Here is a 21,457-nt window from a genome sequence, read left to right on the forward strand (position 1 = left end):
ATTGGAGCCTTCAAAGCTCTTCCTGTGAATGTGGGTTAGAAAACCAGACTGCGAAAGAGCAGGCTGGACAGAAGGGTCCACCAGAATCCACCCATTTTCAGACTCACTGAACAAAGGAGTCAGGGAAGCCGATTGGATTCTGGTGCAGTGTTTTGAAGGATTCTTGGACCTTCATAAAATGCCCTGTCCTTACTGACTTAACCTGCGAAGTGAGGTTGTACTATAAATAAGTTCTTTACACAATTTCAAAAATAATCCCTCTGCTTTAGTGCTTTTTTTTTATTAACACTGTGTAGTAGGCAATAGTCACAAAAGACTTTGATTACACAGAATGACTCATTAATTTGATATTTAATGTCTTATTAGCTCCAATGTCTTAATGCCTTATTATTTCAACACTACAGTCCATCTTTTTGCAATCTAATCCAGTCCTCTCTGTCCATCAGATCTCTGACAACTGCATTAATTTTCATTTATTTAGTACACATGCCTTGAGAGCATACCTCCCATGCAGTACTATTTGTTGCTAACTGTTGAGTGTTCTTCTGAAGAAGGTTGTGGACTCATACTTAAGATCAAAATTAGCGAGGGTGTCATCAGAATTGCTGGACCTGGAAAACAAACCAACTGTGCTTATCATGCTTTCCCTACAAGCAGATAGTTTACCCTCGTTCTTATCTGAAAATACACAGAATCATCTTCAGTAGCTGCTTTGAAGAGAAAATATTACTCTGGAAGCTGTTGGTATTGGAGGAGGAGGAAATTGGTTAAAAACAAAAAATACTCAAAAAAGGATAACAGTGTTCAGCCCCTTTTAAGAGCTATTCAGATGAAAAATTGCTCGGCATGAGCTTGATCTATATGTTTTTGTGTGTGTGTGTGGTTATTAGTAGTAATGAAGATGCATTAACCATATTCTCTTGATAATGCTCTAGCAGTTTCTTAGTACTTTTATCAACACATAAATTTTACAACTGGCAATTTGGGAATTTGACTGGTACATTTTTGTTTATAAAAAAAGGTAACAGCATTATAACTTCTTCATATCTGTGAATTATGAATCTTGACTTGCAAGCAGGCAAAACTAAAATGCAATAGAACTTCAGTATCATGATAGCTCTTCTGTCTACTACCACTCACAAGAAACTAGAGAGCGTGCAGGCTGCCGAGTAGAATACAGAGCCAGAGGTGAATGCCTTCTTAATCCAGAATTTATGAGTTCTTTTCATTTTATTCTTTCTTATTGTCAGTAAACATGTCTTGAGTGCCTTCTCTGTTGCTAACCTCAGTGTCTATAAATTGAGAATGCTCGACTTCATTAGAAGCAGCTGAAAAATGGAAGTGAAGTGGGCGTAATCACTGTCTTTATCTCCCTTAGAAAAGGTTGTTTTCAACAGTTTTGGGAAGGACATTAAATAGCTCTGTTCTGTAAAAGTATAAAGTGGTACCAAAAAAAACCCTTTAACGTGACTTTTTTTTTTTAACATTTCATTGAGTTCTAAATGAGTAGATCTTCCTTTTGTAAAACTGAGTTCAGCTTTTGAATTTAATTTGTCCTATCTCCAAAACAAGGCAAGTCTCTAATACCAAGTTGTAAAGTTAGTTTGCGTTATTACAGAAAACTTTATGGAAGAAAGCAACAGTGGTCTTTCCTTTTTATTGGAGAACTGTGGGTCAGTTCTGTATGAGAACGAAAGCCAAGGATCCAGCTGTCCTATAAAAGCAGGAGAATTGCTATGTAACTGCTACCGGATAGGTCAGAAAGAAGAAAATGATAGTAAAATTAAAGTTAACTAAGTCAAATAAGTGGATCTCTGATTCTTCACTTTCAGTTTCTTACTTTTAGGAAAGGTAAGTAAAATGTGTAAAATTCAGCATCTATTTATGATCTGGACAACAAAAATACAACTTTGGTGTTTTCATGGACTTAAATTACTTCCTGCAACTAATATAATTTATAATCTCATCTGGCCTTCCTGATAGTAACCTGAGGTACTGAAAGAATATGGATATAATAGTGTATTCTTGGTGTCCTCCAGTTGCTAATTGTGACACAGGTCATGGTAAACCATGGAAGCATGTAAGATCTCAGGGGATGATGTCCAGGGAATGGATTGCTGCCTGACTATGCAATCTGGAAGTCTTGGTGACCTTGAGCAGTTTCTGAGAAATGACAAGAAGGCTTAATGGGTTAAAGACTGAAGAGGTGCTTTAAGTCACCCCTTGGGCGGGGGGGAATATTGGGAAGAAGGGGTGAAGAAGTGGAGTGGTAACTAGAAAGGAATGAGGAGTCAAAAGAGAAGTTAACACACACACACAGAGACACACACACACACCCCATGCTAACAGGAGGGATATAGCGGAGAAGGAGAAAATGATAATGTAGGTGAGGAAAATGCAGAAATAGTACTCTCAAAAAGTCAGAGGAGAAGGACAGAGAGCACAAAAGGGAAAGTTGGCCATCTTTAGGAACAAGGACACTTCTTTGACTGTAAAAGGTGAAGAGACTTTGAAGACCATAGGTAGATGCGACCGTCATTCAGCACATAATTACCACATCCCTGCAAGTGATCATCACACTGTTACCATGCTGTCATGAACCTTTTTCATAGGGATGAGGGAAGGTGGGCAAATAATAACCAATTAAGAGATAGGTAGATAGATAGGTAGGTAGGTAGGTAGATCGATCATGTCAGACGATTAAAAATGCTATCAAGCAAAGCCAGGCAGTAGGGAAGGACATGAGTACTGGAATCAGAGGTTGAAGGTGGATTATAATGCTCATGAACTTGAGACAGCTTCTGTGAATTTTCTCAGACATATTTCTTTCTCAAAATCATGTTGAATATCCTGGTACCCACATGTGAGGGTTTTATGTGAAAGGGACTCTCAGCCTGTCGCACAGATGCCCTGTGGTAACCCTTTGCAGCTTTCCCAGCCTTGAGCTGTGCCTTCTGAGCCCTCTCATGTTTTAAGCATACACTCATTTCTGTAATGATATGATTAATAGATTTCTTCCCTACTAGACTAGAGATTAGACACTCAGGGAGGGAAGCTCTGTCTGTTTTGGACAATCATATCCTGGAGCGTACCCCAATACTGTTGGCATGTACTAGGTCCTACCTGTTAAATGAAGGAATAAAAAGTGAAAAGAGGGCCCTCCCTGGTGGCGCAGCAGGTTAAAGCACAGCACTAAGAAGCCTAAGCCACTTCTGCATGAGTTCGATTCCCGCCTACCCCGGAGGTGACCACATGGCGTGGCAGACCTCTCCTGACCCGCCCGCTGCTCCCCTCAGCAGTGTACTTTGTCGATCTGCCTGTTCTGCTCCCCGCTCTGTCTCTGGTGAATCCTCTCACCCTCCGCATCTCTGGCCTGTACCCCAGTTCTATATGAAAAAATAAATCTTTAAAAAAAAAAGTGAAAAGACTATTTCCCGTAAGTCACATCTTTAGGAATCTTGTTATTTCCTTATTCTGCTGCCATTTCGAAGTGCTGATCTTGGCGCTGGCCTTTTTCAGAGCAGATAAGGTATGTTTTTACACCACTGGAATACGTGACATCGAGTTGTCCTCTCAATTTAAATCATCTCCTTCTCATTTTTTCTAACAGGACTAATACCAAAGGAGCTCCCCTGAATATTAATAAGGTCTCTAATAGCCTGATTAATTTTGGAAGAAAGTTGATTTCTCCAGCCATGTCCCCGGGTAGTGCGGGCGGCCCTATGCCTGGGGGCAGCAATGGCAGCTCTTCCACGGCTGCGGGTCCCCCCAAGACCTCGGCGGAGACCCCCAGGCATCCCTTGCAACAGCAGCAGCAACAGCAGCAGAGGCTGATGAAATCCGAAAGCATGCCGGTGCAGCTGAACAAAGGTAAGGGGAAATGCCCTCCAGCTGAGGAAAACCTGCGTGTGGGAGACTCCGAGACTCCCTTCCCTACCCCTGAGGAGCCCACAGGGCATGGATGCAAAACTGAATGTGGAAAGCTCTGTTGTGTTAAATCCTGTTTATGTTGGTATATCAGACACGGTATTGTTTATAATTGTAACATTCTTGAGGTTCTTTGTTAGGGCGTTATTTTAAACTGCTTGCATTTGCATCTGTGGGTGCCCCTACGGTTTGGCACTCACTGTCACCACACAGAACTTGACGTCATTGACGGTAATGTCTGCTAGGTCGGTGAAATAGTCCTTCCCACGGAGCAGAATCCACAGTGGGAAGTGCGATGGGCCCCAGTCTTCAGCCGAGCAGAATCTCCAGCAGCCAAAAGGTCAGGGTCCACACACCATCAGCCAGAGCCACGGAGCGTCACAGCAGAGGAAATTGGGGGTTCCTTCAGCAGCTCTGTCCCTTGGTGCATGAGGGCACGCTGTTGGCCCCGGGCAGCTCTCTCCACTGCATAAGATGTGCGCACGGCTATTCCAGACCCCTCTGGGGGGAACTACCCCCCTCCTGGACGTCTTCACATGGGCGTCCTTCAAGTTCTTACTCGGAACCTTCCAGATAAGATGTTGGGTCTCCCCATTCATATAGCAGAGTAGAAACATGTCACCTCTTTCTAGTGGACACTGCTATCTATAAAGAAGCAGGAGATAGTAACATGATAAGAAAAATCTAGAAAAACTCATTCTAAGACCTCACAGGGCAGAGAGCCCGGGCCCCTGTAGAGGCAGGGCAGGTGTCCGGAACGCTCCCTCACTCCTGACTTCATGGGACCGTGGCCATACCGCCACGGTCAGTACCTGGTGTCCACAGTAACAGAAGTCAGTAAGGAGCCAGTAAGGAGACCTTAAAACTATTGTTTCTTAGGCCCTTTTCAGGAAGATTGCATCCAGACTTATTAAAACTTTTATATCATTCCATTTAAATTGGTAAAGTTAAGTTAAATGGACTTTATTCCCCAGTGACACAAAAAATGAGTATTATTCAATAATTAGTATGTTTTCTGCGTGTGTTCTTCTGTTAGTTACAGCATGTTACTATCTCTGCTGCATGAAGTATTAGATTTTATATAATTAGTATTTAAATTTCTATTGGAATATTCACTTTACCTTACATAAGATCTCATTTACAATTACTTTTTTGTTTGTTTTAATGTAGCTATCACAGATGATTTAAAGAAAAGGAGATTTCAAATCATTAGCATGTTGTAAATGTATTTTAATGCCGGGAGACATGCCCACTTCCAGAATGGAAATGAATGTTATTTTATATATTTCTTAATTGTACTGTTTTATTGTTCTAAACAAATATGATTTCAATATTGCTTTGATAACAAGCTGTAGTCAGTAGTAATTCTAACTGATGGCAGGCAAATGAGTCAGAGAATCTCTTAATGCTGTAGCTTAAATTTTCTGAGGAACCAAGCCAAATGACTATAGAAATATAAAGTTGTGTCTCTAAGGAAATGTCAAGTATTAATATCACAGTGAGTGAGAAAGGAAGTGCATGGAGATGGGACAATTGATGAAAACGAAGTCCCCAGTTAGATGGAGACAACAGAGCACTTAAGCTAAGCACTTGGAACAGGAATATCACTAGGGCATTTGTAACTGATCCCTGTGCTAGGGAAAGTAGCCTTGTTTGGCAACTTTTTTTGTTTCTGGTTCATTCTTCTCATGTCAGTCTACAGAAAGACATGTCTTCCTCCATATTAAACAGAAATAGACCTGTCAAAGCCCCTCCCTGCACGCAAGTCGAAATGAAATAGAGCAAAAGGCAGAGAATAGTCAATTCAAGTAGAAGCTGGCAGAATCGGACGTTGCCCCTTCATTCACTGCCAGTGAAGGCTGAGCAGGGGCCCCCTGAGCCCCCCACCTCTCTGGCCCTTTGCTTCCTTGCCCTCAAGTAAGAGTTTTGGATTGATCCTTAAGGAGCCTCCCAGCTCTAAAAATCTATGGTTCCTGGATGAAAGCTACATTTGTTAACTCGGATGAGTTATTCTCCCAACACTGGTTCTTTCGGTGGTGTTTTCCTCCAGTCTCGCGCTGTGCAGCACTGAGAGAGCTGCCAGTGGGTCACCAGGGCCCACGAGCGTGAGGTTTAGCCTGCCAAGAGGCTTGGTTGAAATACGACTTCTCACTGTCTCAGAACAGAGTCATCTGCTTAGCGCCTTTGAGGAAAGATAATGCAATAGCCTTTTTAGTGTACTCTGCTGGAAAATTGAAAAGTTATTGTGAAAAATGGTTGTTTTTCATAAGATGAAAATGCTATGGGTTTCTTAAGTTACTTAACTCCCCATTATTTGTGTGCATATATGGGAACAGTTGTTTGGAAAACCCGTAATTCCTGTGTGTGTGGCCGGAAATGCATTCTGTAGTTTTGGGTGTGTTGGGGTGGGGTTATGAAGGAAAGAAGTGGGCACAGATGTCCCTCTATAATTTTCCTGGTGATATTGAAACATTATAATTAGGTTTTAGTCTCTATACACTAATAGGTGATCAGAAGCAACAGAATACATATGAAGCATAAAATTTTCAGTCAAGTCAAAGAAAACAGGCATACCACTTAATCAGTGAATTGAGAGTTAACTATATTATGAAAATTCAGGACTTGGTAATTTCCACAATAAGCGTTTATCACTTGTTTGGAGTATGTACCGATTAACAGGTCTACTTCACTTATAGGAAATCAGAAATGTATGTATCATCAGTTGACGGGAATGCTAATAACAACTTAATAATTTCCAGATGAGCCGGCCAGACTGTTGACCACACTCGTAGCAGGTGGTTGAGGCACTGAGAGTGTTATTTAATTCAAACATTGAGTTCTTTTACTAATGTATAAATGCTGCGCGAGAAGCAGGTATCAATCATACATTACGATATGTCAGAAAATGCGGCCTTTTCCGAAGTCTTGTTTTTTGGTTTGTTCATCCAGAACAGCCTAAGCCTTCAGATGGTGATCTAGCCAGAGAATTATTCTGTTGACAGTAACTGTGCTCGGTGTTAAACTTTGTTATCCAGGAAGGAAACCAAAGAACGAAAAACAAAACAGAAGTCTCTTCTAGATGCTTAGTGTACCTTGGGTTCCCCACACAGTTCCTGCTGTGCCCCCTTCTTAAAAATACACTCTTCCCTGCCCCCCATTTGCTTTGAACTCTTAATTTATTTTAAGCATTTACTTCAAGTCCAATTTGTAAATGAAATCTTGCCTGCAGTAAGTGTATCAAGTTTAAAGGGTATGCAGTTCACAGATTTATTTTTACATGTTGACATTTGTAAGTACATGTGGTAACTTATGAAATCTTTGCACTACTTAATATGAAATTAGACTTACTTGTATTTATCACTGAGGAAATTGGTTTCAAGTTCAGTTAAAAATAAATTTTGTTTGACAGAGGAGGAAATCAACTTCGAAAGAATGCTGACTTTCTTAAGTTAAATGACATTTAACTTACTTTTGGATAAAGATTTTTTTCAAAAAAATATAAAATCACATTAATATCTGTAGCATATGAAATCTGCTCTGAAAAATCTTTTGATTGCAAAGGTTTCCTGTTCTTTAGAAACTTGTTCGTTTTTATTTAAGAAAAGTACATGCAAAAACTTTTTAGGAAGCACATTTTAAAAATTCTTTCCTTTTAACAGATTTTATATTTTTCTGATATTACTCTGATTTTCTTTTCTTTTTGCCTGTGTATTTTTAGTAATTAACTTGATAAAATGTTATAATATTAAGTATGAAAAAGTAAAGTTGATTTTTTTTTCTTTTTATGAAATCTAACTACTTTCTTTTATGAAATGCAGGCGATGTAGTTACAGGAAGCGATGCTCAGGTTTCTGTTCCTGTCCAGACTCTAACTGACCTCCAAGGTACAGTTACATGGCAATGTAGTGTATCTCTCTGCTGCGGTATTACCATCGCCAAAGCTCCATTTTTCCTTCGCTCACCCGCCTTCATACTGTTTATTGGTTCACTACCATCATTCAACCACTGGGTGGCAGTGTTGTGCAGAACAAAAGTCCCCTTTCATGTACCTTGATGCCAGAGAGCTCACTGCAGTGAGTTTTCTATTAATTTTGCACCGGCCTCTTTCCTTGTCAAACATCTACATTCTGTGGTTATCGTAGCAGCGCGCGCCAAGGTGTTCTTTTTGTCGTACAGGTGCTCCGTGACAAATTAGTCTTGAAATCAGATGACTGTATGCTGTTTGTGTGCACATTATTGTGTGAATTAACCAGGGTACTGAAATTTTACCTAAAAGAGTTACAACTTGATTTTGAAATAAGGTTTTTTTCTTTTAATATTATAAACAACATACTTATAACATTATGTAGGATTCTCAGTACACAACATTTTAAATCAGTATCTGAATATACTACATTGTTGAAATAAGTTTTGAAATACAGGCTTTACAATGTGAATTACATTAAAATAATGAAGGTCCGGTGTCTGTATAGTGTAATTGGAAGTGACTTAAAATTAAAAGATACCCTTTTGATATCATAATCATTTGTTCAAATCTAGAAAGAAATTTAAGAAGTACAAGAGTTGTAAGTCATATTTTGTGGCTTTTAAAAATAAAAATATGTAATGCTGCCACATTATTCTTTTATGATGTAGCCTTAGGATACAAATGCTATAGAAAATATTTCTATATTAAGGGCAAGTCTTAACTAACTTTAAAAAGCATCATATTCAGACTAAAAAGATTAACAGCACTAGTTAAAACTCATATCACATTGTCCTTAAAATATCCACATCATATAGTTACACTACTAGCATTGACTTACTGTTGTGATGATAGGCTTTATAATATTCATGATTTTTTATTAATTTTTAGAACAAAATGTGGTTAGGAGGTAAGTGAGGCTGGTTTACCTTTAAACTCGATAAAGGAATATGCTTTCTGCTATACCTAGTTCACAGAGACAGTTTCTGCCTGTGTCGTGGTGATTACCCTTGGAGAGCGCCTCGGCTCGAGGACTCCATCGCAAGCGGCTGTTCGTTCTTGCTGGTATCTTCTAGGTGATCTGTGCAGAAAGGGCACAGTGGCAGCAGTACAGGCAGAGACCTGCCAAATGAGCTCTCTTTAGTTTTGTCAATTAGTGCAGTTACATGAGTACATACGAAGAGGACTGTGTGATAAAGTGAGGATTCAGAGGACTGAATTTGCTTCCTAAAATGAAAATCTGAGCTGTTCTCAGATAACTTTTCAGCAAGGATTGAACAGCTCCCCAAATTAGTTTGCTGCCGAGTGGATGTCTGGCACGGGACGCCCGGTCCATACCTCTGGAGCAGCGCAGAAGTCAGAATCAGCAAGCAGCCCTTTCCCGGCAGACACCGACCGCCAGCCACGGTGGCTGTCCCCATAGAGCCTTGAAGAGGGAGTTCGTAGGACTTCACTCCAGTGTTATGAGGAGGGATCGTCTCCTTCACTGGCGCAGTGAGCATTTGTTGAGTTTGGCCTACAGTGCACCAGGCCATTTCTGTCGGTCCCTGGCTTTCCCTTCAGCGTCACCAGGTTGCTCGGGCATCCGCCTGTCTTTTGGTGACCCAGGAAGGCCTACATGGGGTGCCAGCTCTTTTCTTGGGTGCCCTGCTCAAGATTTCCCCAGCCCACCATGCAGTGACAGATTGTGCCGGTGCCATAGGAAAGATTACAGTTGCTTTATTGACATGAGGCCCCCCAACTTTTTTTCTACTTATGATGATAATGTCAATAACGGTGAGGCGGTGAAGTGACACCCACCCTGATTTGGACATCACTTCTGCAGGGTGTCAAGAGGCAAGAGGAAACAGAAGGGCGTCCAGGTAGTTAGTGGTGGCAAAAAAAGCTTCTCACAATCTATTCTCAGGAACAGTAATATGAGGAGCGGGAGAGCATCAGAAATGCCGAGCCAGCTATGGTCACCCCTCTGTAACACGGCAGGAGGCGGTTCTGGGCATTTCAGGGGGAGGAGACCTTGTTTAGACTACCGCGGGCCTCTTTTTCAAGTCACGAGTAAGTCTCAAGACATAAATATCAGTACTTTTAATGTTTCTTTGAAGAATGTATATACTGTTTCTTTTCTCATTAGATTTCATGCCTGCATCTTTGCCTTTTAATAATTATATAGGCCTTTTTTTTTTTTTAGAAAAACATTAAATATAAAGTGAGATTTAGGTCAATCAATTTCTTTTATTGTTGGGAAATTTCGTTTTATATCTCAGTGGAGACTGTCATCATAAAAGCACATATCATGGGAGTTTTAATTTTTAAAGACTTAAAATATTTCTCCAAAATTATTTTGGGAAGTTGCACTTTTTGAAATGGAAACTTTTATCAAGAGATATTTAGGAATTTATTCACAAGCCAAAACGCTTTAAACATCAGCACACACACATACAAGGACACAAACGTTATTTCCAAAGAGAATTTAAAATTTCCAACAACCCAAGTATATGAATTTTACTACATAAAGGAGGCATCATTAGTTAACAAATTTAGATTTCCTAACTGTTGCCATAGGGATTTTTAAAATTCACACTTCTGTGTTTATATTTAGGTTACACATATAAATATATATACATATACTCCAAGAGATGATCATTATATAATACTGGTAAAGTTGTTTTGAGAGAAAGGTCAAAGAATCCCTGTCCAGATTAACCACTTGAAATTCTCAAGGTAAAACGAAAACACAAATAGCATTAGACAACCCCAGTCAGTTCAGAGCGTTAAACAGATGAAAAACAACTTTCCCCTCCCTCCCCTGTCTGCCAGCTCACTCCCCTCAGAGTAACTAGTTTTAACCTGGAGAGTCTCATGCTGCACACTAAGGGGATACAGCTCTCCTGCCTGGAGATGACTTGCCCTGTGGGTCTTCACAATGAACGCACCAGGAATGCCCCACAGATGGCAGCAAATTGGCAGAACAAAGAAAAGGGAGGTCAAGTCAACTAGAGCAGGAGCTAGTAACCAAGAGACAGCGCCTCACGGGAGGAGACTGAGGAAACATTCTCCTCCTCAGTGACCCTGTCTGGCTCATTCTGTTGTGGGGAAATGATAATCCTGAAACAGAACAAACAGTTCCATTGTGTTCTAGATAATCACTTTAAGAAAGAAGAGATATAATATGTACAACAGAGGTGCAGACGCATCAGTTAGCTAGAAAGTACATTTTTGTGGCTCACCTAGTCCCGAAGACGTTGAATAGATGAGTTGTTTTTGGACTGAGAACAAGATCAGAAGTTGCCCTTTACTTGTCTTTGACCTAATGGAGCCCCACCATGTCCTACAGTCCCCTTGGCACAGCCCTTTTTAGGGGAGCAAGGTGCCGTGACTTGGCTCAGAGGGGTGCTGGGGCTCTGACCGGTCACTGCCCTGCTGGATGGCCAAGGAAGCTTACTCAGCCCTCCCGTACCGAGAGAGAGGACAAACCCCCGTGAGGCGGGCAAGACGTTACGCGCCCCTGTCTGCGGGGCAATCGTGGCACCTCTGCGAGACTCCCCAGAGACCTGTTGGGTTTTCAAGGTCAAGTTCTGAACGAACACCTTCCCCTCTATTTCTTTTCCTTAGCAACCATGTCTGATGCCTAAATCCACGTTGGCTTGTCAGTCGGGTCCAGCAACCCCAGGCCAGGCTGGAACAGCTAGGCTCTGGCTCCGGAGACAGCCTGCTGTGGTTCACTCTCATGCCGACTATAGTGTTTTAATGTGCAGCTTCAGCTCTTCTGCTGTCTGTCCCTCGCGTCTCTGAGGTTAAGAAAATGCTACCAACGAGGGCCATTACCGCTGCTTCTCCTGGTCACTGTACAAAGCCGCGTCACCACTCCATTGGACCTTCAGCTATCCCCTTTCTGCTCTTCTGGGCTGGGCCTCCCTTCCGGGACCTTCCAGAATTCTTGGTCTGAACATAACGCCCTAGGGTGTCCTGTGGCCAGCTCCTCAGCTGGTCTGGGTTTACAGGGGTTGTGCCTAGCAATCTAGGGAGACACCCCAGTCCCTTTGTGATTTCCCATTGGGACTGAGAGGGAAAATCATGAGCATATTCTTCAAGGGACATAGCAGAAGCTGGCTGATTATTTTCACCTTCCTCTCCCTCCCTCCCAGCCACTTGTAGTCAGGGCTCCTGACTGACACCTAGGAAGCTCATTCAGACTCTTGACAGAATATCTCCGTGGACATGGCAGCTGGGCCTCCAAACTTTTATTGACTGTCTCAGAAAGGAAAGACGCAGCTCTCTCTGGTCCAGTGGTGCCTTGGTGCACTTAGGACACGGGACACCCAGCAGCGGGGGGTCTGTGTCAGGGCCTGGGCTTCCACGCCTGGCTGACCCCTGGAGGTGGCTGAGAAGCGTGGCCTGTGGACAAACCTTCCCGAAGGCTGCGGGCCAGCTGGCCTCACCCGGCACTATGGGTCATGCTACCTGCTCTGCATTTACAGCTCCGCCTGGCTCCCTGTGGCTTACACCTGCTGAGTTCACACTCTGGGCTTAGGGAGAGTCAGTGATTTGCTCAAGGCCCGCAGCTGACAACAGCTGAGCTCAAACCTCAGCCTAGGTGTGTCTGACCCCTCATGCCCTGGGGAATTCTGCCTGGGTGATGCCTCCCCCACCCCCTCGCCTTGGGGTAAGCCCTTCAAGCCTCTTCCCTGGGGCATGCAGGGGAGGCCACTTCCCACCAAGCTCTGTAACTCTCAGTCAGCTTTCCTGTTACAAAACTGCAGTAACTGATGTCATCTACCAACGAGATCAAAGCCAGACTCCTCGGCCTCCAGACAAGGCGCTCTTCTAACAGCTGTCCCTGCTCTTAGAGCCTCACCTCGTCCTTTCTTCCCTCTCTTCACCCCTGGAGCTAGGTCAACAAGAGGAAACTAAGCTCCTGCTCAGTATGTCTGAAAATTCTAGAAAAAAAGTTGTTCGATTACCTCCTCCCTCCACCAACCCCAAAAGCCACTGAAGTCAACACCAAATGAAAACGAAGCACTTTGTTGAACCTGACCTCATTTCTCATGGGTTCTGGTGTCATTTTCAATTACACCTGGATGGCAGGAAATGCTAATGGCTTTAATCAGCCTCTTATCGAGCTAGACGTTCCCAGTAGTATACATGCTGTGGTAGAGACTGTTCTGTTCTCTGCCAGAAATGAACCAATACATCACCACCTCCCGGCAATTCCAGTTTTACGATTCCACGTATCCCTTCCACTGCCTGAGAGAATGGGCTCTGCCCTCCCGGTGCTTCCAGAACACAGTGGTTTAGACACCTGTGTTTGCTGTTTCACCTGTAGTGTAGGGTAGTTGGAGCACATACTCGTCTATGCTTGGCTTGGACTGCTATTTAGGGAGCTCCTGTGGGCTCCTACTTTCTCCACACACACCCAACCCCCATTCCCATTCCCCCCACCACCACCGCCCCCCTCGGGGTTCCACAGAGCTCCTAGAGGTGTTCCTTAGGCTCAGTCTGACCAGGGCTTACGTCCCCTCCCTAGGTTTGGTTATAAATAAAAGACTGCATGCCGAGGGTGGCCTGACAGTGGGCCTGTAGCAGAATTTTTAAGAAATAATTTCAAGTAATTATCTTGGGTCAGCATCTCTGAGAAGCGGTGAAACTAAGGTTTATGAGTAGGAAGTTTTTTGGAGAGCAGCCACAAGAGGTGCGCCTGGGAGTGACAGAGCAGCACTGAGCTGCGGCAAAAGCTGAGCTGCCTTTGCTGCTGGAAGCTCTGGGCCCAGGCTGCCCTTCAGAGTTATGTGCCCCAGCAAGGGGGCAGCCGCTGTATTGGGCACCCCTGGGGGAGGGGCACGGCCTGGGCAAAGCAGTTCTCTTCAGCTGCGGGAAGGGAACTCATCAGGCCAGCCCTCATCAGCCAGGCTCTCGCCCCTGAAAGGCAGCAGTCCTGATGGCGCAGCAATGCTGAAGCATGTGCCTCTAAGGCCAGACTTGAAATTACGGAAGAAATGATTTGTGTTGTCCCATCATTTAAAGACCTCAAAGGTTTGCAGAGCCTCTGAACACTGCAGCCTTGGGCACAAGCTGAGATTCTGCCCCTCAGTTAGGGGCAGTCCAGGTGTGCCAGTGAGGCCTCGGTGATGGACAGGGTCGTCCCTACACCCATTTTGCCACCCCAGGCTGTCATGGCCTGTGTTCACCAGGCGCAAAGAGGCCAGGAAAGTCAAGTCCTTGACTGCTCCTGGCGCCTAGACCTTTCTGACAGATCTCCAGAGATGGGCTCCATCCTCCTCATGGGAGCATCTTCTGATGACTCCATTTTCTGAAGGTCAAAATACTCATGTTCCCAGAGAGCACAGAAGTGCTAGAAAGCCGTGTTTGTAATGAAGGGAAACTGCCTTTTGCTGAAGGTTCTTACTGAAATGTAGACCAAGAACACTTCATACTACCAGTCACTTAGAATTTGGTAATTTAAAGGTAGCTTCTGAGAAGGCTGACCTTGTGTTGTTTCTGAAAATGTAGTGCTCAGCAGAGTAATAGCCACAGAGAGACCTCTCGACGTTGTTTCCCCTCAAGGGAACGAACTACCTTCAGATTCTTTCTGGATTATTCTCACCCATCAAATAATTGATAAGTTATTTTTTAAAGCAGGGATTCTAAAAAGTCCTCTTCCATAAATTGTGCTTTATTTGTGACGGTCGTTACTAAATCTTACCGACCTGCCTGCATTTTGTGAAAACCGTTTAGAAATGAGACTGCTCACTCGCTTATGTCTGCATTGCCCACGTGTGGCGGCTGAGTGCTTGAAATACATGTTCAGAACGAAATACGAATTGGACTTGCAAGGTTTAATATTCAAAATGAATGCAGAGTGGCTCCGTAATTTTTTTTGTTTTGTTTTGACTACAAGCCTGATTACAGGTCAAAATGTTAATAGTTTGCATATATTGGGTTAAATAAAATACACTTATGATTAATTTCACTTTTTAAATATGGGTACTAGAAAATCAAGAATCCTCTTGTAGCCCCGCTGCATTTCTGTGGAGCAGTGCTGGTCTGACCCGTCCCCCTCAGACACTCCAGCGGGCGCAGCCTTGGTCGCTGCCCCACTCAGCAGCCGCCCTCCATGCTCTGCACGCCGTTGTCCACAGGCGTCAAACAGACATTTATTTCTCCAGAGAAGACACTACTCCGAGCCCTTATAGGTGTTTGAAAAGGTGCTCTACATCGTTAGTGAGCACCATTTCCCCATTGCACTGGGAAAAAGCAGATCAGAATCACAGTGAGCCACCACTTCCTGCCTGGTGGATGGAAAAGGCTGTGGAGAACCGCAGCCTCCCACCATGCTGGCGCTCACTTGCCCACTCCCTGACCTGCACTCCCTGACAGCTTCCCTGGTGCTTCAAATTGCAACGCTCGCATCCCTCATTCGTGTTGTCTATCACTCCACCATCTAAACTCATGTAATGCATCATGTCCATATGTATTTATCAGTCTCTTCATTTTGATGGTTTTAATTCCCACTATTTCCCTGCACCCGGAAGTGTCTGGTGCATATTAACGTTTGAATAAATGAATGCATGGCTAGCATTTTTGTTGGCCCTAAAGTCCCAACAACAGTCTTACAAGGCCGTTCACATTGTTTAAGTGATTCTGCATAGGCCTGGCAGTGGCCAGCGTGTGTGTGTGTGTGTGTGTGTGTGTGTGTGTGTGTGTGTGTGTGTGTACACACCAAGCCATCCCACTGGGACTTACCATTGAAGGGAGCTTTGTGGCTGCAGAACCATTCCACGAAAGCGGCACTGCTGGGGGTCCCAAATGAGAAGCGCCCACTCTAATGTGGGGACATTTCTAGAAAGAGGACCTGTGAGCCACACCTGGTCCATTTCCACTGCGTCCAGGTTACCCTGTGTTACCTGTTGTGGAATCACTGAAAAGAGGCTCTTTTGGAAAACTGATGATAATGGTATAATGTTCAGTGTAGTAGTTTCCGGCTCCTGTTTTAAAGGAATACTAGTGAGGTAAGTCCAGTCATTTAACCTATGATTTCTAAAAATGGATTTTTTTTATTTTTCTGTACGTATGCAACACTTGGGCTATTATTACAGTATAAATTACACGTAGAAAACGATAACATTACTTCTCGTTTTAAGAAATGGTAGTCCATCTGATACATAAAAATGCATGCATGTTAACACTCCATGATGTCATTATGTTGACTGAAAAAATAAATATCATCATTGATCATTTATTAAGAGCAATAATTCATAGTGAAAAGAGTCTGGTATTTCATCACTGCACTTAACTTTTCTTACAGGACAGAGTTCTAAGAACATCAGTTCATCTCCAAGCATTGAAAGTTTGCCCGGAGGAAGGGAATTCACCAGCTCCCCGCCTTCATCAGCTACTAAAAAGGACTCCTTTTTTAGCAATATCTCCCGTTCCCGCTCACACAGCAAAACCATGGGCAGAAAAGAATCTGTAAGTGTCTATGACTGGTTTTCTTTTTATTCTTCATTTTTTCCCTCCAGTACTGTACTTACTAAAGGGTTTTAGTTCCTTGTTTTTGTAAAGCTTGAAAGATTTTTACAGGCTAAATTGAATTATTTCAGCAAAATTTTAATTTCACTATCATGAGTAGTATTTTCAGCTGAGGTCTGTATTACACCAAGTGGGACGCACCAGTTTACCCTGTGTTGAATCTCAAACTTGAGTCCTCCGCTCCTCGGCATATGCCCTTTCACCAAAGACTGTTTTTTCCTGAAATGTAACCAGTACCATTATACCAAAGAATGTTAAAATGACATTAAAACAAGCCAAACTTCATTTTAGTTCTAAATATCTTCTGAAAATTAAAGATAATTATTTCATCATTTGCTTTAAAATTATACAAATTACATTTCAAAGATAATGTGTAAGAGTCTTTGTATACATTACTCCAAAGGAAATATCTAAAACATAGCAACTGCTTTCAATGTAAGTTTGTCTGAAAACTTTTGAAGACAGCTCTGCAAGAAAAAACAGCATTTAGCCCAGGGCTAGTTCATCACCCAGCATTTGAAATGTAAAGCGTTCATCAGCCTATTAGAAGAGGAAACAAAAGTTGGGTGTTACAGAAAAGGATGTAACTGGTGCTGAAATTGCCCTAAGTTAGAAAAAGAAAAAAAGCAACCTGTAAAACCTTTGCGAGGTAATTATTCACAGTGCACAGCACCTGCAGCAGCTTGATACCTATCAGCCTGGTATGTGGCTTTGCGAGACCTCAACTTCTTGGTGCATCAACCACCTCATCCTCAAACAAAACAACATAGTTGACGCTGAAGGGAAAAGTTCATGACATATTCTGTCGTGGTCCCTTTCAATGTGCAAGAGGTCCGATTCTAGAATTTGTAAAAGAGCAGGATGGACCTTTCGTTTAAAGATGGCGGTTTTATCTGAGGCATCTAAGAGGGGAGGGGAAGGAAGAAGGAGACAGGGAGGGATTTGAGTGCAGATGAAAGGGTGGAGGAGGGCACCAGGCTCTGCTGGTGGGGAAGCTGTTGTGGCCACACCTGAGGGGAGAAGTCCTACTTGGCCAAAATATTAACAAACATGTAAAACAATGGTACTTCGCTAATTAAAAAATAAATAAATAAAGATGGTGGCTTAATGTAAGCAGTGAGCTCTGCTCCTCTCTAAAACTCAAGTCCAAGGACAGTTAGGGTAAGTAAAGGTAAACCCTCAAGGAATAAGAAACAAAAGAGCAGACAACAGCCAACATTTGTTACAAAGATGGTAGTGTTAACTAGCTAAACAACCTACGAAAGCTGACCCCAAGTCAGCAGTAGATAAAAACAAAAAACAAGCTCAGGATCTGGAAATACAGTGAAGGTGAAACTAAAGGTATGAGAGTTGTTCAGAAGCTTCTTCAAGAAGCTATTAGATTCCCTTACCTTGCAGTAGACTGGAGATTTAATTCTCTGACAAGTGTGAAACAAATTGTCTCTGGACCTAGGGCGATCAGGCATGTCTGAGTATGAGAATACCCTACTGGAAAAGATGTTATGAGTACATTTCTATTTTAAGATCCCCCAGGGCTCACCCCACATGCTTCCCAGAATATTAGTATGTAGAGAGTAGAAAAGTTTGCAAAAGTCACCAGTTTAAAAAAAAAATACAAGAGAAAAATATAAGAAAACTGGAGAACCAACCCAGGAGGCTCAAAATCTAAAAAAAAAAAAAAAAAAAAAAAAATAGGAGTTCTTGAGAGAACAGAGAAAATGAAAGGCAGTAATCAGAATTACAGTTCATAAATGTTCCTACTGACAGGAGACTGGGTTTTCAGTCTGAAAAGTTTCACAGATTATCCCACACAGGGAAAAATAAGCCCACAGCTGAATACCTCTCTGGAAAGTTCAGAATTCGGAAAACAAAGAGAAACCCTAAAAACTTATGAGGAGAAATATTTTTCCAACCAAAGATGAACCGTTCTCTCACAGGGCCACAGGAAGCAAAACAGTGGAGGATTGCCTCATTTCAAGAGAAAATTATTTCTAATCTAGACTTGCCACCTAGCCAGACTAATTGTGAGGATAAAATAAAACTACATTCAGACATTCTGGATGTAATTATTTGTTCGTAAGCACTGTACTCAGATTCCACAGGAGGATGTACCTTACAAAATGAAAACAAACACTAAGGATTGAAAATGAAGACATGGAGTATGAAGGGGAAAGAAGATTGCTCCGGATGATAATGTAGAAAGAGTCCAGAGAGCAGCCCGTCTGGATTGGAGCTTGTTAGAAGATTCCAGAAAGTTTTCTCCAAAAAGATGAAATTGGAAGAATGACTGATATATTTGAACAAATTGAGAGATTTACACAACTTGGGGTGATTTGGGGTTTGAATTAATGAAAACTTTATAAAAACTAAGCCATTCAAACACAGGATAATTGGTGACCCCAAAGAATAATTATGTCCCAGAAAAGAAAGGTGGTGACAGACCACACAGAGCTTTGAGCTATGGCTAGAAGTTTTGTTGGACATTGTCACATAAGCCTGTTAACTACAAATTTAAGAAATCATGATAAAATTCTGTTGAGAAGATGGGATGTGGGAACTGTCTTTTTACCTGGGAAGGGAGGAAGCCAGGTAGCAGTTGTAAGCAGAGCTAAAATTTCATCATCCATAGTGGAAAATCAAGAAGTATAATATTCTAGAGAAATCAAGAAGTAGTAATATAAACCATCACTATGGAGATGAAAAAAACAACAGGTAAAGCAATTCAAAGTAGGTGCTTCTGGAAAGCAGGAAGTGGAGGGTGGGGCAGTGTGAACTGCTTTTCATAACAAGCCTTGTAGAACCATTTGACTTCAAAGTGTGACATATATAACTTAGATTAAAAATAATAGCTACAAATTGCAACAAAAAATAGAATGTATCGGCATAATAAGCTAGAAGAGGAACTGTCTGCCTGTACAGAAACCATGTCTATGAAGAACCAGAATAACGAATAACAAATGAGGAAGACATATGAAGACATGTTTCATTTGCATTCTATCATATTTTGGTGGCATATGGATTAGTCTGTAACACCAGTTAATTACTTTTCTTTACAGTGATGCCGTAACTAAAAACTGAGAAGTTGAGCAAAAATAGAAATAGCGTAAGTCTAACTCTACAGAGACCTGCTGTGAACCAAGAAACCTAATGCCAAATTATTATTCACAATTTAATATATTTCCTAGCTTGTGGGAAGTAAGTAGGCAGAAGTGTTCAAGAGAAAACCCATGGTTTTTCGAGTACTGGGTTATCTTAATATTTTATGAAATTATGTATACAGTCAGTGCTCTTTTCCAAATCCAGTTCTCCCCAATTCTAAGCGCTTGAGAAGATTACGGCTCCTTGACCCCTGAGATTGGTCGGAGCCTGTGATTAGTTTTGTTCAGGGAGTCGTGAGTGGATAGGTATGTGTCACTCCTGGACTCTCCGTGGTTCTCTCTTCCTCTGGCACAATGAGCAGAGCCCACCTGCCAACCCATGAGAGACGTGAAGTACGAGTGAGACATAAATCTTGACTGACTGAGCAGGGACTGTTGCTTATCACAGCCTGTCAGTGCCCAGCTGGAAACATTCAGGCCTTTAGCTGGGCCTCATTCTCCAGGGGGGAGCTGTAGTATCGCCAGGCCACCAGAGGCTCTGCTCACCTAGCAGCCCGGGCCCACTGTCCTGCACTTCTAGCCCAGTTTGGTGTGATACAGAGATAGTTCCTGTCCTCAAGGAAGTTCAAGATAGCTGTCCTTTAATACCCTCTTCAGTTCCTTGCACAGATAGTTAGCCAGAAATTGAAGCAAAGACCCCTCTTGCTTCAGGCCTGCAATGACAATGGGTTAAAATCGCCATTGAAAATAAACATTAAAACAGAGATAGTCTAATAGTCGCTATCAAGCTAATTGTGATGAAATCGGCTTATAATGCTTCTCATCTAATCTAATCACTATGACATGACTTTTGAAATTAATCTCGGTATGACATACTCTTTATGTTGTAGAATCTAAAGATCGGCTTGTAATACCAAGAGGCATTTCCTCTTGGTAAGACCGTTTTATATCAAACGGTCATATAAAGCCTTTCTGTGATCACAGGCCGCTTTGTGTAGATGAAGATGTGTCACATGTATTCCTGTTAATGGACAGGGTTTGACTATATGGTTAGAGGGCAAAGCTCAACTAAGTCTTTAAAAAGAGAGCATATAAGCCTTGTGCCTAATGTTTATAGAAGACATCATGATACTTCTTTCCTGAAATGTGAACAAACTAGGAGCAAGTTTTAAAATTGACCTTGATTCATAATCAGTGATCGTATTGTTTTAAGGTTTGCTGTTTTTTCATGAAGACGGTTTTCCCTCAGCTTGGAGGTGCTTTTAGGGATTCACCTAATTCAAACCCAGGTTTTGACCAAACTCTTGTTTTTTCATTCTAAAGAGAAAACTGAAAATTTTGATACCTTTAACTTTTCATACTTTATTTTCCATGACGATATAAATGACGCCCAATACTTAGTTCTCTGGAAATGATTTCATTCATCAGACTGTTAGATACTATTTGAGTTGCTCTGGCACAGTTAATCGTGCTCAGTGATAGTTGCCAAACCCTTTCCCCATGGTATCTTTGCTAAAGTTAAAAATAGGGAGAATACTAAATATAAAAACAACTAAAGCTGATTTGTCTTCATGAATAAGTTCTAATATTTAAGCTCATTGGCCAATTTAAGAAAAAAATACCTAAGTAGCTGGTGGGCTGTAAGACATATAATAATTACATATCAGTTTCGACAAAGATGGAGCTAATCTGTGGTTAACCACTGAAAATAAAATTGTTTAAGTTGGGAACCCCTACATAAAATAGAATATGTAAGGAAATCTCTGTGAGAGCTCAGACACAGAACACATTTTTTTTTTTGAGCCATAAAACACATTATTTCTATTAAATGCAAATAATTTTTTTTCCTTGTGTAAATCCAGCAGATAGTGATGAGGGGCATTTTGTGGGCAAGCAACAGTCTGCTGTGGGAGTTTTCTTAACCCCTAGCAGAATGTAAAGGAGT

General features: G+C 42.1%; 1 protein-coding gene across 3 annotated transcripts in view; it reads left to right on the forward strand.

Moving 5' to 3' along the window:
- The window catches only part of TBC1D5 (TBC1 domain family, member 5), a 365,130-nt gene that overhangs the window by 308,116 nt on the left and 35,557 nt on the right, over positions 1-21,457 (forward strand). For all 3 annotated transcript variants that reach the window (XM_012732149.1, XM_004692291.2, XM_012732150.1), the window contains 2 exons: positions 3,611-3,870; positions 16,191-16,354. In XM_012732149.1, coding sequence (XP_012587603.1) covers positions 3,611-3,870; positions 16,191-16,354 — 424 coding nt within the window. The remainder of the gene's footprint in view (positions 1-3,610; positions 3,871-16,190; positions 16,355-21,457) is intronic.

This window comes from Condylura cristata, unplaced genomic scaffold (genome assembly GCF_000260355.1).
Source record: "Condylura cristata isolate star-nosed mole 26May11 unplaced genomic scaffold, ConCri1.0 scaffold00033, whole genome shotgun sequence".
NCBI classification, from domain to species: domain Eukaryota; kingdom Metazoa; phylum Chordata; class Mammalia; order Eulipotyphla; family Talpidae; genus Condylura; species Condylura cristata.